Raw genomic sequence first — 19,795 nt, forward strand, 5'->3', positions numbered from 1 at the left:
CAATCAGGGATTGAACCTGGGCCACAGCAGTTAAAGCGCTAAGTCCTAACCACTGGACCGTCAGGGAATTCCCAAAATTTCATTCTTTTTAGCAGGTAATATTCCATTGTATGTATATGCCACATCTTCTTTATCCATTTCATCTGCTGATGGACACTTAGGTTGCTTCCATATCTTGGCAGTTGTAAATAATGCTGCCGTGAACGTTCGGGCTGCATGTATTTCTTAGAATTAGTGCTTTTATCTTTTCTGGATATATACCCAAGAGTGGAATTGCTGGGTCATATGGTAGTTCTATTTTTAGTTTTTTGAGAAACTTCCATACTGTTTTCCACAGTGGCTGCACCAATTTACATTCTCACTAACAGTATATGAGGGTTCCCTTTTCTCTACATCCTCACCAACATTTGTTATTTGTGTTCTTTTTGATGATAGCCAGTCTGACAAGTGTGAGGTGATATCTCGCTGTTGTGATTTGCATTTCCCTGATGATTACCGATGTTGAGCATGTTTTCATGTGCCTGTGGCCATCTACATTTCGTTTTTGGAAAAATGTCTATTCAGGTCTTCTGCCCATTTTTTAATCGAGTTGTTTGTGTTTTTGATATTGAGTTGTATGAGCTGTTTATGTATGTTGGATATTAGTCCATTATCAGTAATATCATTTGCAAATATATTCTCCCATTTAGTAGGTTGTCTTTTTGTTTTGTTGATGGTTTCCTTTGCTGTGCAAAAGCTGTTAAGTTTAATTAGGTCCCATTTGTTTATTTTTGCTTTTATTTCCTTTACTTTAGGAGATGGATCCAAAAAATACTGCTGTGATTTATTTCAAAGAGTGTTATGCCTGTTTTCCTCTAGGCGTTTCATAGTATCTGGTCTTACATTTAAGTCTTCAGTCTATTTTGAGTTTATTTTTGTATTTGGTGTTAGAGAATGTTTTACTTTTGCATTCTTGAACATGTAGCTGTCCAGTTTTCCCAGCACCACTTATTGAAGAGATTGTCTTTTCTCCATTGTATATTCTTGCCTTTTTTTTTATTGTAGATTAATTGATCATAAGTGTGTGGGTTTATTTCTGGGCTTTCTATCCTGTTCCCTTGATTTATGTGTATATTTTTGTGCCAGTACTATACTTTTTCTTTTCATTTTTTTTTTTTTTTGCGGTACACGGGCCTCTCACTGTTGTGGCCTCTCCCGCTGCGGAGCACAGGCTCCGGACGCGCAGGCCCAGCGGCCACGGCTCACGGGCCCAGCCGCTCCGTGGCACGCGGGATCCTCCCGGACCGGGGCACGAACCCGTGTCCCCGGCATCGGCAGGCAGACTCTCAACCACTGCACCACCAGGGAAGCCCAGAAGTCCTTCATTTTAATTCTTCCTAATTTCTCTTCATAGAGGCACATTTTTGTCATATCTTCATTGACTTTGTGTATGTTTGAGGAAAAAAACAACAGCTGAAGTATGTATCTTCTTTCAGGAGCATCTGCAGTGGAGAGTTCAAAGAAAACTGATACTGAAGAGAGACCAAGAACAACACTGATCATCTGTCCACTTTCTGTGTTAAGCAACTGGATTGTAAGTCTTCACAGCCCTTTAAAAACATGTAATTTGTATTTGTCTGACACTATAAAAAGAGTCTTTCATTGCAAGAAATATGCTTGGTCAGCACTTTATATTTAAATTGAAGTAACTGTTAAGTGAATTGGGATTATATTTGCTGAATTGAAGTTATTTTTCTTTGAAAATTTATAGTAGAGAAAGAAACATTGTCAGTTGCTGTCATAAGATTTGGCTTGTACTTCTTCCTCTTCCATTTCTGTCCCCCAGAGTGTATAATTTAAGACCACACCTTATTTATGAACTGTTGGAACCTCTTTTTTAAGAACACCACTAATGATAACTTTTGTTTTTATAACAGCTTATAACATTCAGTGAGCTCCTATGTGCTCAGTTTTTTCCTAAGCTCTTTTCATAGATTTTCTCAGTTAATCTTCACAACTATTATTCTCATTTTCCAGGTGACCGAATTGAAACACAGAGAAATTAAGTAACTTGCCTAAGGTCATCTAGCCAATAATTGATGGAGCTGGGATATAGTCTCCAACATTCTGACTCTAGAGCCTATGCTTTTAAGGCTACGTCTTTCTTTTTTTTTTCCTTCTTCTTCCAGATTGCTTTTCTGTTCTAAAACATTGCATTGGAATGGAACCTCTTTATGTGTTACGTGTAGGAGCAGCTTGGTTCTATTTCCTTTCCAGTTTGAGCTTCAAGCTGCATGTTATAATGAAATAATGACTCTGTTGGAAGCACTGTGAACAAAAAGACCACTGGATGTGAACTTCCATTCTTGCCATCTCCAAGGTTATCTGCATCTCTCCTGGCCTTTCCTCCTCTAATCTCAGAGGTGGAAGAGGTCCTACTCTTTGTAAGAGCGATACCTTAGTCTATACATTAGATTCCATCTCTTTCTGCCTTTTCATTTTGTGTGTTATTTTTCCCCTTGCCTGGTTATTCAGTCTCTCTCCACTGGCTCTTTCATGAAACATAGTCAGATCTTTTACATTTTTAAATACTTTCTCTTGATTATGTCTCACCTTTAAGTTGCTACGCTTCCTGCATTCACTGTCTTAACTCTTGGGGTTTAATTTCCACTTTATGCTTTTATTTACTAACTCCTTAGCTCATTGTAACTTGGCTTCTGCCACCAGTTCTCTAAATTTCCTTGGAAAAAATTAGTAGTTATTGTCTAATTGTCAAATTCTGTGACCTCTTTCATATCTTCTTGACTTTTATGTAGCTTTGCCTTCTTTGGCTCTTATCTTTTTATTATAAGTTTTTGGTGTATTTATTATTTTTTTTAATTACACTGTCTTCTCATTAGTGTCATTTTTCCTCTTAGGACCAGGATGAGTTTTAGTTCTCTCTTGCTCTTTTTTTTTTTTATTCCAACAAAGCTATGCTATTTCTTTTGATGTGTGGTCCATTGCTGGAAAGACAGTACATGGGTACTTGAATAGCAGTTTCAGGGTGAGGTTTACAAGTATTAATGGAGGTATAAACAAAAGAACAGTGACTTTTTAACTGCTTGGGGCCATGGATATGTATTTTTAAAATCGGTAATCAGTATGTCATTATAATTTTATATTTGGAAAAAACCCAAAAGTTTAGTATATAAACTTAAGAAAGGAAACCTTGGCAAAATCATGCCTACTGAGGTTATGGAAAAACTGACTTTGAAAGGAATGAGTGATGGTTGAGCATATAGGGATAAGAATTAGAATTTTGCAATTTCTTGACAAGCTGCTCTCTTCCAAGCCCCCGGTAACATAACCTAGCACTGTAATAAACAAGCTAGAAGTACCTTATCTTCCCTTCTTTGTCTTCAAACATGGGAAAGAATCCAGTTAAAGGAGGAAGATACCAATCCCACTTACACTACATAATTTTTCTGGATATTCAGACAGATTATTTATCCTCCCAATGGAAAATTAAATAATAACACCTGTTTCATTCTCACAGACACACACACACACGCAACCTAGTACAGTGACTAGAAACTCAGTACTATAATTCTCTTTCTCCAAAAGAGTTAATTTTCTTTTATGTCAAGTCTGATCTTTCCACAGATACTATGTTTCATTTCAAGGTAACCCGTTGATTCAGTTTCCTCTTACTGTACTCTTTCTCCTTTCATTTTCCACCAGATTTCTTGATAAGATTCTCTGCATTTTCACCTTTACTCTTTCATGTTTTATGCTCTTTTCTGTATTTTTGCCTTAACTGTTTCAGATTTCATTCTCTCTTTAGCCCACAGTAAGTCTGGTTTTTGCTCCCACCTTCCATAGAAACTCTTTTTGAAGGGCTTCAAAGACTTCATTGTTGCCATGTCCAGTGAGTTCCCTTTTTCTTTTCCTCTGCCCTGACTTTGTTTCCCTTTTATTACTTTTTGTTATGTGTTATTTGTTAATCTTCAATCCTTTTGGTAAAGAGAGGGAATGAACATAAACTACAAATTAAAAAATTGATCTTGGGGCTTCCCTGGTGGTGCAGTGGTTGAGAGTCCGACTGCCGATGTAGGGGACATGGGTTCGTGCCCCAGTCCAGGAAGATCCCACATGCCACAGAGCGGCTGGCCCCATGAGCCATGGCCGCTGAGCCTGCGCGTCCAGGGCCTGTGCTCCGCAACAGGAGAGGCCACAACAGTGAGAGGCCTGCATATCACAAAAAAAAAAAAAATTGATCTTGTATTCATTCTTGAAACTTTGATATTCTTTGGTCCCCTGCCCAAGAGTTTGTTTGCTATCCCAATTTTCTGACCACTGTTTTTCTCTGCCTCTTCCTTCCATGCTTCCTATGTAGTCTGCCTTTTTTTCACTTAAAGCTTTTTTTTTTTGTATTATGAAAATTTGTAATGAGATCTCCATTAGTCATCTAGATTCAAGAATCAAAAGTTTACCACATTTGCTTTATTTTTTTCTTTGCTGGAATATTTAAAATCATATCTCAGACATCATGTCTGATCTCCCAATGAAGCATAAGCTGTGCTCTTTAAGTATTGCTCTCTGCAGGCTCTTCCCCTAACCTGGTTTCCTCATTGTATTTGTTCTCCTTAGAAAATCTTATTCATTCCTGTAGCTTCATGTACTGTCTACTGATAACTTTAAAGTCTGTATCTACACCTGCATTACAGGCCAGTATTTAAATTTTTGGAGTATGTTTCTCTAGTCAGATATTCTATGGTGACCAAAAATTTTAAATGTCTAAAATAATAATACTCATTATCTCTTTCTCATCTTTATGCCTGCTTTCCCTTCTTTTTTTAAACTTCTCTGTATCTTTATCACACAGTTCTAGTAGTTAAGTATCAGAGTCTTCTTTTGTCTTCTCCCTTTTCTTCATATCCCATATTTAATTAGTTCTCAAGTCCCATCAGTCACTGTCTTTCACACCAGTCCTTTCCATTCTGTTCTTACTTTTGCCAGTCTGGTATAGGTCTTCATCATCTTTTTCATTTTTCATCTAATAGTTTCCCAGCTGTGTCTCCTTAGTACCTTCTGTCTCTTTCTAATCTTTTTTTTTTTTTCCTGCTCAGAATCTCCCAGATCTACTGTTTTCTTGAGTTAAAAAAACCAAAGCAGACAAAAAATTCTCGTTTTTAAAACTGATCATGTTGTCAAGGAGGACAGGGACCAGGTCTTGTTTTTCTCTTTAGCTGCACCACCTTTCTGGTTGATACCTGGCAAACAGTAGGCCTATAATAAATGAATGAAAGTAGATACTGTGCTTGAATCTCTACCTACATTCTTGAAAATATTGCCTACTGTTCTTTCAGTGTTTAATTTTGATAATATTAAGTCACTAAATGGAAGCATTAAAGACCCTTTTTGTAAAATACTAAATTAAAAAAAAACTTACTGTTTTAAAAAAGCTTGGTTGTTTTTTCCTTCTAAAAATGAAGCAGGTGCCCACTGGTAGGGACAGGCAAAATTTATAAAATGTATTGTTATTGTATATATGTCAGTTTCCCTGGCAATAAAATAACTAGTATTGTTATTATCATTGTTGTTGTTTTAGTTTAGATTGCATGAAACTTGTTTTTATGCAATTTTAGTAGTTTGATTTGTGACACTACTGCCAAAACAGTACATTTTATACACATATTGAACCTGACACTAACCGACTTCTTATTAAAATATTTCTAATTTTCTTTTAGGACCAGTTTGGACAACATATAAAATCAGATGTGCACTTGAATTTTTATGTTTATTATGGTCCTGATCGTGTTAGAGACCCAGCCTTGCTTTCGAAACAGGACATTGTTTTGACTACATATAATATTTTAACTCATGACTATGGAGTAAGTATGTTGATACTCAGAGATTTTCAGAAGTTGAATTTAAGTAATTGCTTCAGGTTTCTAAAGTGTTCTAAAATTCAGGCTTTATACTCTTCCCTTAATATATATAGGAAGTAAATAGGAAATTTTTTTTAATAAAATACTTTATTAAAATTTATTTTACCTATATCTTGTTACTTTTTAAAGTGTAGCTGCTGGAAAATTTAATATGACATACGTGGCTTGCATGACATTCCTATTCGACAGTGCTGCTCTAGTCGCTTTTTCCAGAAGCATTCATGTGCATACATATCCACATAATTTTGTATATAATTTCAGGAACTGGTAGGAGTGCCCTAAATCCCATCCATGCGTTCTAGCCCCAAATTAAGGATCTCTAAATCAGGAGTTTCACAGGTTTCTTCAGGTGCGGCATTTACCACACTATGTGCACAGATTTGCCATACTGTACAGATGGGGAAACTTGAGCATCAGGCTGTCCTCACAGCCCAGCAGCTGAGCCCAGGGACTTCATCTGCTGGGGTGTGGGGCTGCCTGGCCCTCCTGTACTGGTGTGGAGGGCTGGCACTGGGGGTCACCTTTTGGAGGGTGATGCTGCAGCTCTGCTTTTCTAGTCCCCCCAAGAGAAAATTGTTTTTGAATATTCTGCAAAAAACAAAAAAAAAAGAACAAGGTTTGACTTCCTTTAGATAATAATTTAGGAATATTTTATATTTAGAACACTTAAATTTTAAAATCTGAATTGTAATTAAGTGTATATAGCAATTTGCAAATGAATTCTTACTTTTTCTGATATTCTGGAATATTGTTTTCTGTCATAGTGATTTGATAATTGTTTATCTCAATTTAAAAATAAGCTTTTTTGTATCTGAAATTTGTTTCCCAGTTCATTTAGAATTCTAATTGTTGTTTGCCTATAATTCCGGTTAAGTTAAAATGTTTTCCAAAATACTTTACTATAAAAATTTTAGTCTTTAGGTAAGAACATTAACTTTTACATAAAAGTAATTATGTTATATTCAAATAATTCTTTTTACTGACAATCTTTATATCATCATATGTTTGAATCTGAGGCAGAATAAGAATAGCTCAGTGTTTTGAACCACGGTCTCATCAGAGAGCTAGATTACTTGGGTTTGAATGCTAGCTCTGCACTTCATAGCTGTGGTACTTTGAGCAACATACGTCACACCTTGGTGCTTCAATTTTCTCATCTGTAAAATAGGAGTAATAATACTTCATAAGTTTGTGAACATTTAATAATTTAATATATGTAGTGCTTAAAGCAGTACCTACCACATAGTAGGTGATGATATTAAAGAATAACAACTCATATTACTTATTAAATTACATAAAGTATTATTTTACTTTCCTGTGTTTTTGATTCATATGAAACATTTATTTCAGACTAAAGCTGATAGTCCACTACATAGCATAAGGTGGCTAAGAGTGATCCTGGATGAAGGACATGCCATACGAAATCCAAATGCTCAGCAGACAAAAGCTGTACTTGATTTAGAGGCAGAAAGAAGATGGGTATTGACAGGTAATGATAAAAAATGAATTCCCAAATATGTATGGTTAAGTAAGTTACGAGGTAACTTTATAAACTTCAAGTGGATATAAAGTCTCTCCCAAAAATCAATTATAGAAATCATTTAATAAAACATTTTGACTTTTTTTTATAGCTGCCCATGATACAGCAACATTTGAATTATAGTTCATTTATGGGACAGTCACTATACTTATTTTTGAACTTTGGAACTCTAGACACTTTAATCCTCCAATTAGAATCTTGATTTCTCTACTTCCCATCATGGAGCTTGTTTGCTACTCATGAACCTGTACTGGAAGATGGGGACGAGAATATAAACTCAGATTAGTTTTTTTCTTCTTGCTAGTGCTGCTGATTTAAAAATCAAATAAGCAAATGTTCTTGTTAAGGAGAAAGTTGAGTTTACGGGGTCTGTGGTCTTTTTGTTAGTATGGCAAGTGAGAGCTAAAAATCAGAGCCAGACTGTTGAGATTGTGTATATGTTTAACAAAGGATTATACTCACAACTTAATAGTTAGTGGGTGCGCTTAGCACAAAGTGCCCATTTTCAAGTGTTGTCTCCGTTGATTGGGCCGGTGGATATTTTGGTTGTGTATTCTGGCTATAGAGTTATAACAGTTTTCTGTTCTTTTTAGGCACTCCAATTCAGAATTCTTTAAAAGACTTGTGGTCTCTTCTTTCCTTCTTAAAACTTAAACCATTTCTTGATAGAGAATGGTGGCATAGAACAATACAGCGTCCTGTCACAATGGGAGATGAAGGTGGACTTAGGTAAGTAATTTCAGGACAACTGATTAATATTAGCTACAAGTAATTGTTTGCAGCTTGAAGCCGTTGCCACTTTCATTACTATTTTAACCTGACTGTTGGCTTTCCTCTCCAAAAAGTGTTTACGGCTTAATGTCTTTGACTGTCAAAAATCTGATGATTCTTGTTTGGGGGGATAAATATTTCTACCTACCACTAAAAGGTTAACCCTCCTTTCCCCTGATTTTAGTCAGAACTGTGAAGGCAGAGCTATATGGTCTTCGTGTGTTGCTCTTACCCTCAAAACCACCATTAATAAATTAAGTAGTGACAGGAAAAACATTATATGCTCAGAGAATCCAATATGCACTAAATTTTCATAACTTATCTTGTATAGCAGTGGTCCCCAACCTTTTTGGCACCAGGGACCAGTTCGTGGAAGACAGTTTTTCCACTGATGGGGGCGGGGTGGGGGATGGTTTTGGGATGATTCGAGCTCATTATATTTATTGTGCACTTTATTTCTATTATTATTACATTGTACTATATACTGAAATAATTATACAACTCACCATAATGCAGAATCAGTGGGAGCCCTGAGCTTGTTTTTACTTGCCACTCACTGATAGGGTTTTGATATGAGTCTGCAAGCAGTCGATTTACTGTGGTCTCTGTGCAGTCACACCTCTCTGCTAATGATACTCTGTATTTGCAGCCACTCCTCAGCACTAGCAACACCACCTCAGCTCCACCTCAGATCATCAGGCATTAGATTCTCATAAGGAGCACGCAGCATAGATCCCTCACATGCGCAGTTCACTGTAGGGTTCGTGCTCCTATGAGAATCTAATGCCGCTGCTGATCTGACAGGAGGCGGAGCTCAGGCGGTAATGCGAGCGATGGGGAGCGGCTGTAAATACAGATGAAGCTTTGCTCGCTCATCTGCTGCCCACCTCCTGCTGTGCAGCCTGGTTCCTAACAGGCCACGGACAGGTACCGGTCCATGGCCTGGGGGTTGGGGACCCCTGTTGTATAGCTTTATATAGTGATAACTGAATGATGTGGTAATACAGTGGCAGTAACAAGAGTTTTACAAGACAGAAAGTTGTTTCTGGTGGAGATAGATAAAAACTCAACTTCTCATAAATATCAACGTGCTGATAGCCGTTTTGCAAGGTACTAGGCTAATGTTCAAATTTTTTGCCTGGATCAGTGCTTTTCAGACAGAGGGTTTAGGATTCATTAGCATTTTGTGAAGTCATAAAGATGGCAGCTAGCGTTATAGCTGTTCATTAAAGAAAATGAAATAGAGTAGAAGATTTAGGAAAATAGCAGAGTGCATCACACACAGTATTGTTTTGTGAAATGTTTGTTTCTGTTATACGTATATGTGTTTTTGTATGTTTGATGGATGGAGTAAAATATGTTTCTTACTGTGGGTTACAGTGAAAAAGATTCAAAAGCCACTAACCTAGTTTGCAGTACTGTCTACTTGATTCCTCAGAACCAACTAGTTAAATTCTGATTTAAGAAATTGTATTTATATTTCAGTGTTAGGAAAAAATCTTTTTTTAAAGAGTTGCTTCCTTTTTTTTTTCTGATATTGAGAAGATTGTAAAGACTGTAGAATCTAGAAGGCATTTATCCCTCTTCTGAATTGTCTCATCATGTTTTAATTTTTATTTTTGGCATTCATTACTTTATAAAAATTATTTATGTACCTTGATTTTCATATTACTGGAGAAATTTTTTGAAGATAAGATCTTACTCATTTATGTATTTATGATGTTTAGTATAATGCCTTGCGCTTAATAGCTACTTTTTAAGAATTTGAGTGTCAAACTTTGGGTAGTGTAGTTGACAGAATTGAGAAGGAAAAAGAGGGTTAGTGATTAGAAAAATGGGGAGAAGAGCTTAAGAAAAATAAGGACAGGATAAAAGATCAAACTGTGACAGGTACTGAATTGAGGGCAAATTTAAATGTATTTTGTTACTATAATTTTCTCTTTGTAGAATATGTCTGTCATTATAAGATTAGATAAAACCCCAAATAAGTGTTTTTTTTTTTTTAAATCTTTACTAAGGTTATAGAATGGTAATAGATTAAGATATTCTTTTTCGTTCTCATTGAATTAACTTATGGAGAAATAAAAAGTTATGTGATTATTTCTTTTATTTTGATTAGGCGTTTACAGTCCCTAATTAAAAATATTACACTTAGAAGAACAAAGACAAGCAAAATTAGAGGAAAACCTGTTTTGGAGTTACCAGAACGTAAAGTATTTATTCAGCACATTACACTTTCAGATGAAGAGAGGAAGATTTACCAGTCTGTGAAAAATGAAGGCAGAGCTACTATTGGAAGGTATGGAGAAAGAAAGTCATTTTAGAAATTAGTTTTTATTTTCTTTGTTAACTTTAATTGAATAGCATTTTTTAGGTATGTTAGCAATAAAGTCTTATTGAGTGCACTGAAGTATAATTTGTTTTTTTTTAACTATTTACTTTTTAACAAATTAATAGTTGAAGTGAGTGAAATAATATAATAATTCACCAGGTAAGTAACTCCTTAAGTTAGGAAAAAAGTTTACGTGAAATGGCAAGTCTTGGATTGCTAGTCAGAAGACCTTGCTTGCTTCTATTCCTGGTTCTGTGTCATGCGAGAAGAGTAAAAACATTGAGAGAAGTATATCTAGAGAAGGACTAAAACTTGGGGAACGTTCCACATTAAAGACATAGGAAAATAAAGAGGAGCCACTGGAAGAGATTCTATCAAGGGGAGATGTATGAAGAAAGTAGAGAAACTGTTACAGAATTCCAGTAAAGACTGTAATCAAGAAAGAATATATGGTCAGTAGTGTCACATAGTGCAGAGACTTAGTAAAGGCTATTTACAATAATTTGGTGATTCAGAAGTTACTGGTATAAACTCCCAGAATGGTTTCACTAGAATGATGAGATATGTAGCCAAATTGTAGGAGTAAAGGGATTGCAAAGAAGTAGCCAGCTGTAGGGGTAGACCATTTTTCACGAAGTTTGTCTTTAAAAGGAAGAAGACTGGTAGATAGGATTGACAGTTGGCTGCTGGATCAGTTTTTTGATGGTTTTATTTGTGTAATTGCTTTGAGAGGAAGAGAACATGGAAGAGACTACAGATAGAAAAGAGAATAAAACAAATTGATGGAGAAAAATAAAGCCTACTATGGAGGTAAATAATATCAAGAGTACAGTCAGTGAACTATGAGACAAGATATCTACAGAATAAGGCAGTGGGAAGTTGAGGAAGGTAGACTGGATTTTCAGCCGTTGCAAAAAGTAAGGTTTTTAGAGTGGTAGACAGGCTCCACATGGTATTGGATCTATGTAAAAGTTAAATTAGTACGACTTTCCAACCACACATGGAAATCTGGAACTAGGAGCTGATGAAGTGTAGATTAAAGGTATTGGGGATTGGTAGGTGAGAAATTCTAGTCTAAGCAAGAGCATGTTTGATGTGAATGCATGAAGGAACCAGAATGAGTAGGAGACAAGTGAAGGCAGGACAGGGTTGAGAATATAGGGGAATCTTCAAAACATGAGAACTTCAGTGAGGTACAAAGCAGGTTTAATAGGAATTAGGAATATTGAGAAAGATTGTTCTAAGCAAGCGATTTCAGAGTTGAAAATCTTTGCAGTGGTGATTCAAATTTCCTTCATATTCATTCTTTCAACCAAAATTTATTAAGTGCCTGTGTGCCAGGCACTGTTGTACACATTGGGATACAGCAGAGTAAAGCAGACAAAAATCTCTACCCTCAAGGAGCTTATATTTCAGTGGGAGGTAACAGATGATTAAAAAATTAAGTTTTATGGAAAAAAAGTAAAGCAGAGAAAGGAGGTGAGGGAGCACTGAAGCTGTTTTTATAGGGTATTCAGGGAAGATGATTTCACTTGAGAAGGTGATATGTGGGAAAAGATGTAAAGGAGATTGGGGTTGGCGGGCATTTCTGGCAGAGGGGAACAGCAAGTGTAAAGGCCCTGAGTTGGGAGCATACCTGGGGAGCTTGAGCAACAGAGAGGCAAGTGTGGCTGGATAATATGAGCAAGGCGGAAAATAGTGATGATGTCAGAGAGCTGTTGGCGTGGGGGTGGGTGCAGTTATGTAAGGCATTGTGGCGTATTGGAAGAACTTCGGCTTTTACTGTTCATGAGATTTGGGAACCTTTGAAGGAAGCGTTTTGAACCACGAGTGACTTAATTTTACTTATATTTTTAAAGGATAACTGGCTGCTGTGTTAAGATTTACATTGTAGAGTCAAGGCATAAGTAGGGAGAACAGTGGCAAAAATCAAAGTAAGAGATGATGGTGTTTTTTTTTTTTACTACAGTAGTAGTGACGAAGGGGGTGAGAAATGCCCGGATTCTGTTACATTTTGAAGGTAGAGCCAGCAGAACTTGCTGATTGATATAGTATGGGGTGTGAGAGAGAGGAGTGAAAGATAACTGCAAGGTTTTTCACATGAGTGGCTAGAAGGATGGAATTGCCATTTGCAGAATAGGTCTATAGGGAGGAGCAGAGTTTTCTCAGGGAAGATGAGAAACTCAGCTTTGGGCACATTGATTGTGTGATGCCTGTGTGACTTCCAAGTGGAGATGTCCCATGGTCAGTTGGATATGAGATTAGAGTTCATGGGAATGCTCTTGGTTTGATATAAATTTGAAAGTCACCTGTGTGTAAATGGTACTTTTAGCCGGGAGACTGGATAAGATCAGCAAGAGAGTGAGTGAAGTTAGAGAAGAGTTCTAACAAGACAGGTGTAGCTGGTGAGGTAGGAGGAAACTTCTACTTCGGTATCTGGCACTCAAAAGAAATTTCTTAAACTGAAATATTCATTTTCAGTGTAAGAAGTGGTGCCAGGGAGTAATTAGACTGTTGGTAAATGTTATTCTGTTTGAAAAGGTTGAAAAAGAGTAACTTTATTGAAACTGTTCTCAGAGAAAAAATGTTATTTAAAAAATATCTTAATAGGTAGTACATTTACTAACATTTATTGAGCACTTACTACGTGTTATGCATTCATCTGAGAGCTTTATGTGTATTAATTCACAACAATCCTATTAAGTCAGTACAGGGATTACCTACATTTTACAGAGGAAGGATCCGAGGCACAGAGCAGTTAGGTGACTTACACTGTGTCACACAGCTAATGAATGACAGAGGTGGTGTTTAAATTCAGGTAGTTTGGTTCTAGAATTTGTAAGTTCAATCTTTATATTGCCTATTCCTTGCATTCTTGAATACTGAGAAGCATTTGTTGCCATACTACTACTCTTACTAATAATATCAGCAGATATATATCATTTACCATAGTCCAGCACTATTCTAAATGCTTTGCGTGTGGTAACTTTTTTAATACAACAGTCCTATGAGGTATGTATTATACCACTGTTACAGCTGAGGAAGCTCAAGACACAGGTTGAGAAACCTGCCCAAGTTTTCACAGTTAAATTGACAGAGCCAGATTTTGAATTCAGACAGTCTAGCTCTAGAGTCTGTCCTCTTAACCATTAGGCTATATTTCTCCTATTGCCTTAATACTTAAATACCAGATTGCCTTGGATTTTTGGATCACCCATTGTTTCTTCAAAACCTGTATTGTCTTTGTTCTACTGTATTTTATATTGAATAGTTCCATGGAAAACCTTGATTTTTATTTTATTCTATTCTTTAAAGTCCAGGAATTTCACCAGGATCTCTGTTGATATTTTTATGGAACATGTGGTACCATTTAAATCTGTAGATTCCAGTCTTCCTGCACCCCCTTTTGGGAAAGTTTTCTTAAATACTGTTTTCTGTTCCATTATTTTATTTCTCTCTGTGTATGCTGGATATTCTTTTTTTCCCATAGGTATCATTTTATTCTAATCATTTACATCTTTCTGTTTAATTTTGCTTTTCTCAATCCTGTTTCCCACAATCTTATGTTTTTAGCAGTGGCTAGTCTCTTTTATGCTGGCTTCCCTGTGGCTTCCTCTGATAGTTTACTTTTCTCTTTCATACTTTTTAGCTGTACCAGCTCATCTTTGATCTCTATTTTGTTTTGCCATACCTTTTCAAGTTTTGTCTCTGCTTTAAGCTATTGGTGGTTTTTTTTTTGGCGGTACGCGGGCCTCTCACTGTTGTGGCCTCTCCCGTTGCGGAGCACAGGCTCCGGACGCGCAGGCTCAGCGGCTATGGCTCACGGGCCCAGCCGCTCCGCGGCATGTGGGATCTTCCCAGACCGGGGCACGAACCCGTGTCCCCTGCATCGGCAGGCAGACTCTCAACCACTGCGCCACCAGGGAAGCCCTACTGGTGTTTTTTTAGGAGGAACTGTTTTATTGAGTGGTGTTAAATCATGGTAGCATTCTTGGTCATAATTTTTACTTGCTCTATGGCAACATTTTTCTGGTGAGTTTTCTTTCACTGCCATTTGTTCTCTCCCTTGCTCTTTGCTGATTGTTACTCATATATGAATGTCTTGAGCTCTTTCTGGACTAGCTATTTGCAAGAGATTCATATGACGGGACAGGAGTCAGAGCTGTATCCTCGACTGGCAGGAAATATATCCTTATTTAATTATGACTCAGGGTTACATGTGAGTTCTTTCAGATTTTACTTGTGCTCATAAAACAGAGATCAGAAGCTTTAGGGTTCCTTACAATACGGAATGCTGTGGTTATAGTCTTTTCTGAAAACACAGTAGGGCCATGTGTTTCCTATTCAGCTTGCCTTCCCTCCGTCTTGGTGTAAACTTGTCCAGGGGCATTCAAGCCATGAGCCGTGCACATAAGAGATGGTGATTTCTCCTTGGGGCATGCTGTTTTGAAGAATTGTGCTCTGGCAGGCAGGTCTGCTTGAGGTCTGCAGTCATCTCTCAGTATCTTCCTTTTTGACTTCTACTGCAGTTGGCAGCCATTTCTCATATACTTTGCTTTATTGTTACAAATCTCTCCTGGTTTCATTAAAGATAGAGTTTACTTTTCTGTTTTCCATTCATGTTTTGAAGTGATTTCCAGGGAAGAAGAAAACAATGCCATTTTTGTTGCACTGTTTTAGAATAGGAAATATTATTGCTTAGAGGCCTTCATAATATTCAGTGTTTTTACCTCTAGGTATTTTAATGAAGGGACTGTCCTTGCACACTATGCAGATGTCCTGGGTCTTTTGCTTAGATTGCGGCAGATTTGTTGTCATACTCACCTTCTTACAAACGCAGTGTCTTCCAGTAGTCCCTCAGGTAGGTAAATGTGGTTGGTTTACACATCATATTTATTAGAGATATTTAAATCAGAATGAGACATTTTCATATGGCCTAAATTTAGTTTGTCAAATGGACATTGATTTTAGAATAGGACTTAACTAGAAATATACTCAAGAACCTCTCAACAATGAAATGGAATATTAATGAGGTTTTCAAAGATTTCCAGTGATAGTCTTAGAAGAAAGGTTCAAATTGGATCAGCCTTTTATTCTATGGTAGTACCCACAGATGGTGTTACAGTGATGTTTCTGTGTAAGGTATGTTATGTGGAGCTTCTGAATTTTTCTTAAAATTTCACATTTAAATCATGCTTTTTGCCTGTGATTAAAAAATAAATAAATAAATAAATAAAAAGACTTAAGACTGCCCAAGCAAAACTTTTCTCTACATAAGGAAGATTAAGATTGTCTAGTCATATTACAAGTCTTGCTCTGAAATTAATTTTTCAGCCTTTTCTCTAGGAAATGATACACCTGAAGAACTACGAAAGAAGTTAATAAGGAAGATGAAGTTAATTCTGAGCTCAGGTTCTGATGAAGAATGTGCAATTTGCTTGGATTCTTTAACAGTTCCTGTCATAACACATTGTGCACACGTCTTTTGTAAACCCTGCATTTGCCAGGTCATTCAGAATGAGCAGGTTAGTTTTATGCTGAATACAAATTCAGTGTTTGATGGAGTGGTGTTGCAGTGTTGAATGTAATGAAAACCCAAGTCCAACAGAGACTATAAAGAGTTTTGCACTTGGATTTACTAGTGCACCTTTTATATATAGTTAATTTTATCAGTGTTTTAATAGATATGTTTCATTATAATTAAGCCCTTTTAATATAAAAAGACATTTTTTGGAGGTATATTTCACAGTCAGTATTTTAGTTCTGCTAACTCTTTAGATCATCTTTGTCTAAGAAATAGATTGATAATGTGAGACACAAAGGTAATTTAAAATTTTCTAGTAAAACAGATGAAGTTAATTCTTATAATGCATTTTTATTTATCCAGTATATCTAAAATACAAAAAATTAATGAGATACCTTACATGATTTTTTAAAACTTAAGTGTTCAAAATTCAGTGGTATTGTGCACTTAGAACACATCTCAATTTGTCTTTACCACATTTCAACAGCTTAATTGCCATGCATGGCTGTTGGCTACTATAGCTAGGTAGGTCTAGATTCATGTGAAGTGGAATAATCCTGTAAGCAATCCTTCTGAGGTATAATTTTTTAAAACATTTTTATTGAGATATAATATACATATAACGAAAAATGCACATCATGATTGTATAGCTCAGTGAATTACGAAGTAAACAAATCCATATAACCACCACCCAGATCTTCCTGTGTTCCTTCCCAATCATTACTCTCTCCCTCCTCTCTAAAGGTAACTCTACTATACTGACTTCTAACATTGTTTTAGGTTCAGAATCTTTTTTATTGTAATGGTATTTGGTATGTAGTTATTTTAGGTATAATCTTATTAGTATGCCTTGGTACAAAATGGACACAACAGATAACTGCTTTGAATGAACCTGATAGGACTTATCAGATCTGGACTGGCTTTATAGGCTATTAAGAAGGAAGTTAGGGGCTTCCCTGGTGGCGCAGTGGTTGAGAGTCCGCCTGCCGATGCAGGGGACACGGGTTCGTGCCCTGGTCCGGGAAGATCCCACATGCCGGAGAGCTGCTGGGCCCGTGAGCCATGGCTGCTGAGCCTGCGCGTACGGAGCCTGTGCTCCGCAATGGGAGAGGCCACAGCAGTGAGAGGTCGCGTATCCCAAAAAAAAAAAAAAAAAAAAAAGAAGGAAGTTATTCTTTTTTCTTCTAAAGAATAGTTCTATGCTATATTGTAATTAGGTTCAAGAAACTTATTCATGATTTATTTGTCTGAAAATAGTATAATATTTATTGTTTCAAGCTCTTGCTGCTAGTCAAGATCACCTACTTTTGCTTTTTTACCAATCCCACTTACTACATTAGAACATTATATCTGCCTGGAGTTCAGCATGTACACATTTATCTCAAATGGATGAATCTAATAAAAGGTTTAATAAAACGCTGGCTATTAGGGAAATAGAATTTACCATGCCTTTTAAAATTTTTAGGCAAATTTATATTTCTGTTCCTTTGTTAAGTGTCACTCGTACTTTGTTCTTTCTTACATAGCCACATGCTAAATGCCCTTTATGCAGAAATGATATACATGGAGACAATTTATTAGAATGTCCTCCAGAAGAATTGGCATGTGACACTGAGAAAAAGCCTAATATGGAATGGACATCCAGTTCGAAGGTAAATATACATGTGCAAATGTTTGAGTATTTGTTTTATGTTTATATAAAGAAATACCGTATTTAGAAATAGTAATTCTGCTTTTAATCCTGTCATTTGAGTATTATACTCTGTTGGTGGTTACTGGCTTTTTGTTTCTTTCTGGTGGTGAATTTGAGAGATGAGAGAAAGCATTCAGATGATAGTATTTTTTTAGTCTCAATTTTTAAAAAAATTGGTGGTCTTTTACATTTGTATTTTAGGGAGATAACATGGCAGGACCTTTCTCTTCCAATTCAAAATGGAATCTAATGGGTATCCTAATTTTTTTCAGATTAACGCTCTAATGCTTGCATTGATTGACTTAAGAAAGAAGAACCCCAACATAAAAAGTTTAGTTGTTTCTCAGTTTACAACATTTCTGTCTTTAATAGAAACACCACTCAGGTAAGTTCAACAGTGTTTCTCACTTGGAGCAAAAGGATTTTATATAAATGTTTTAATTTGGATAGCAAAAAATCATTATGTATGTTTTACCACTTTTATTCATTTCATCTATCTAAAATAACAGTAGCAATAAAGAATACTCCTGAGAACTTAGAATTTTAAAGATTAAGTCCTGAGTTCATAGGAAAAAGGTTGACTGCAGGGCCTGACATATTAGTAGATGATTAGTAAATATTTGTCAGCAGAAATGAAAGAATTGGTTGAATGAAAAGATTACAATTACTTAACATGTTTTTTTTTTTTACATCTTTATTGGAGTATAATTGCTTTACAATGGTGTGTTAGTTTCTGCTTTTTATAGTGTAGTGTTACTTGTCTCTTTTGTCCCCTCCATTAGAGCCTCTGGATTTGTGTTTACTCGTTTGGATGGTTCTATGGCCCAAAAGAAAAGAGTTGAATCAATTCAGTGTTTTCAAAACACTGAAGCAGGATCTCCAACTATAATGCTTCTATCCTTAAAAGCAGGTGGAGTTGGTTTGAATCTTTCTGCAGCTTCTCGAGTATTTTTAATGGATCCAGTAAGTAGTTTTGTAGACTTTTTGGTATGTTACTACTTCTTTAAAAAAATAAAAACAAAAAACTATTTGGTAAATACCTTTATAGTTGTAACTGATTGTGAAAATTCTTAGGCAAACTTTAGAAATAGACAATAACTTAGTAAAAGTGTTTTAAGGACTTTCTCTTAAGTGCTTTACATATATCAACTGAAATACATATATCAACTAAAATTGGGATCTTGTTACTATCCCCATTTTACATGTGAGGAAACTGAAACATGGAGAAATGAAATAGCTTGCCCTATCACACAGCTAGTGATATACAAATCAGGATCAGAGTCCATGTTTATAAGTATTATGCTGTGCTTTTCTACTGCTCTTCTATATACAGAATAAGTTTCTGTTAACTAATGCTTTAGGGAAGTGTTTTCATTGATTCAGCCGATGAATCAATGAGATCTTACTTTGTGTCAGGGAATCTTACTGGCACAGGGAATCTGGATATAAACAAGATAGACAAAGTAGCCACCATCATGGTGCTAATAGTCTCAAGCTTTAACGTGCATAAGAATTAGGAAATGCAGTTTGACCTCTGTCTTCAGATTTAGGAGTTCTTGGATGAGACCCAGGAAACTACATTTTTATATAGACCATAGGTGATTTTAGGTGCACATGGTCCAGCATCACAGTTTTAGAAACAAGTACCATTAATGGAATGCTTTGGGTAAACTTTAATGTCTAACACAGTGTAATTACTGTGCGCAATACAGGTCTAGGGGTAGAGTGGGAGTTAAAATTCACTCTGAACTTGACACATCAAACTGTGTGGCTTAGAGTTGCATCCGCACAGGAGCACTTTTTTTCTGATTGCACAAAGGGGCTTTTTGGACTGGAAGCACTCTGAGCTAATTCAGTTTCTAATTTGCATTGGGCACTGTTTGGGCTGGAGGTAACCCTGTGCTGTTTCTGTGCATTCACAGATCTAAGGTTTGTGGTTTTAGCTTGCTGCCTGAAACTCAGAAAATTCGTAACAAAGAAATTTTACTAAGATACAAATTTTGAGTTATTCTGGTTAAGCTAT

The 19,795-nt window shown here is 36.3% G+C and overlaps 1 protein-coding gene across 2 annotated transcripts in view; it reads left to right on the forward strand.

Annotated features, from left to right (window-relative positions):
* Positions 1-19,795, forward strand: part of HLTF (helicase like transcription factor) — a 60,501-nt gene that overhangs the window by 32,884 nt on the left and 7,822 nt on the right. For both annotated transcript variants that reach the window (XM_079921261.1, XM_079921262.1), the window contains exons 14-23: positions 1,476-1,573; positions 5,712-5,855; positions 7,263-7,401; positions 8,046-8,181; positions 10,343-10,522; positions 15,292-15,416; positions 15,902-16,080; positions 17,606-17,731; positions 18,045-18,157; positions 18,555-18,735. In XM_079921261.1, the coding sequence (XP_079777387.1) occupies positions 1,476-1,573; positions 5,712-5,855; positions 7,263-7,401; positions 8,046-8,181; positions 10,343-10,522; positions 15,292-15,416; positions 15,902-16,080; positions 17,606-17,731; positions 18,045-18,157; positions 18,555-18,735 (1,421 nt within the window). The remainder of the gene's footprint in view (positions 1-1,475; positions 1,574-5,711; positions 5,856-7,262; positions 7,402-8,045; positions 8,182-10,342; positions 10,523-15,291; positions 15,417-15,901; positions 16,081-17,605; positions 17,732-18,044; positions 18,158-18,554; positions 18,736-19,795) is intronic.

Source organism: Stenella coeruleoalba (assembly GCF_951394435.1).
Source record: "Stenella coeruleoalba genome assembly, chromosome: 5".
NCBI lineage: Eukaryota > Metazoa > Chordata > Mammalia > Artiodactyla > Delphinidae > Stenella > Stenella coeruleoalba.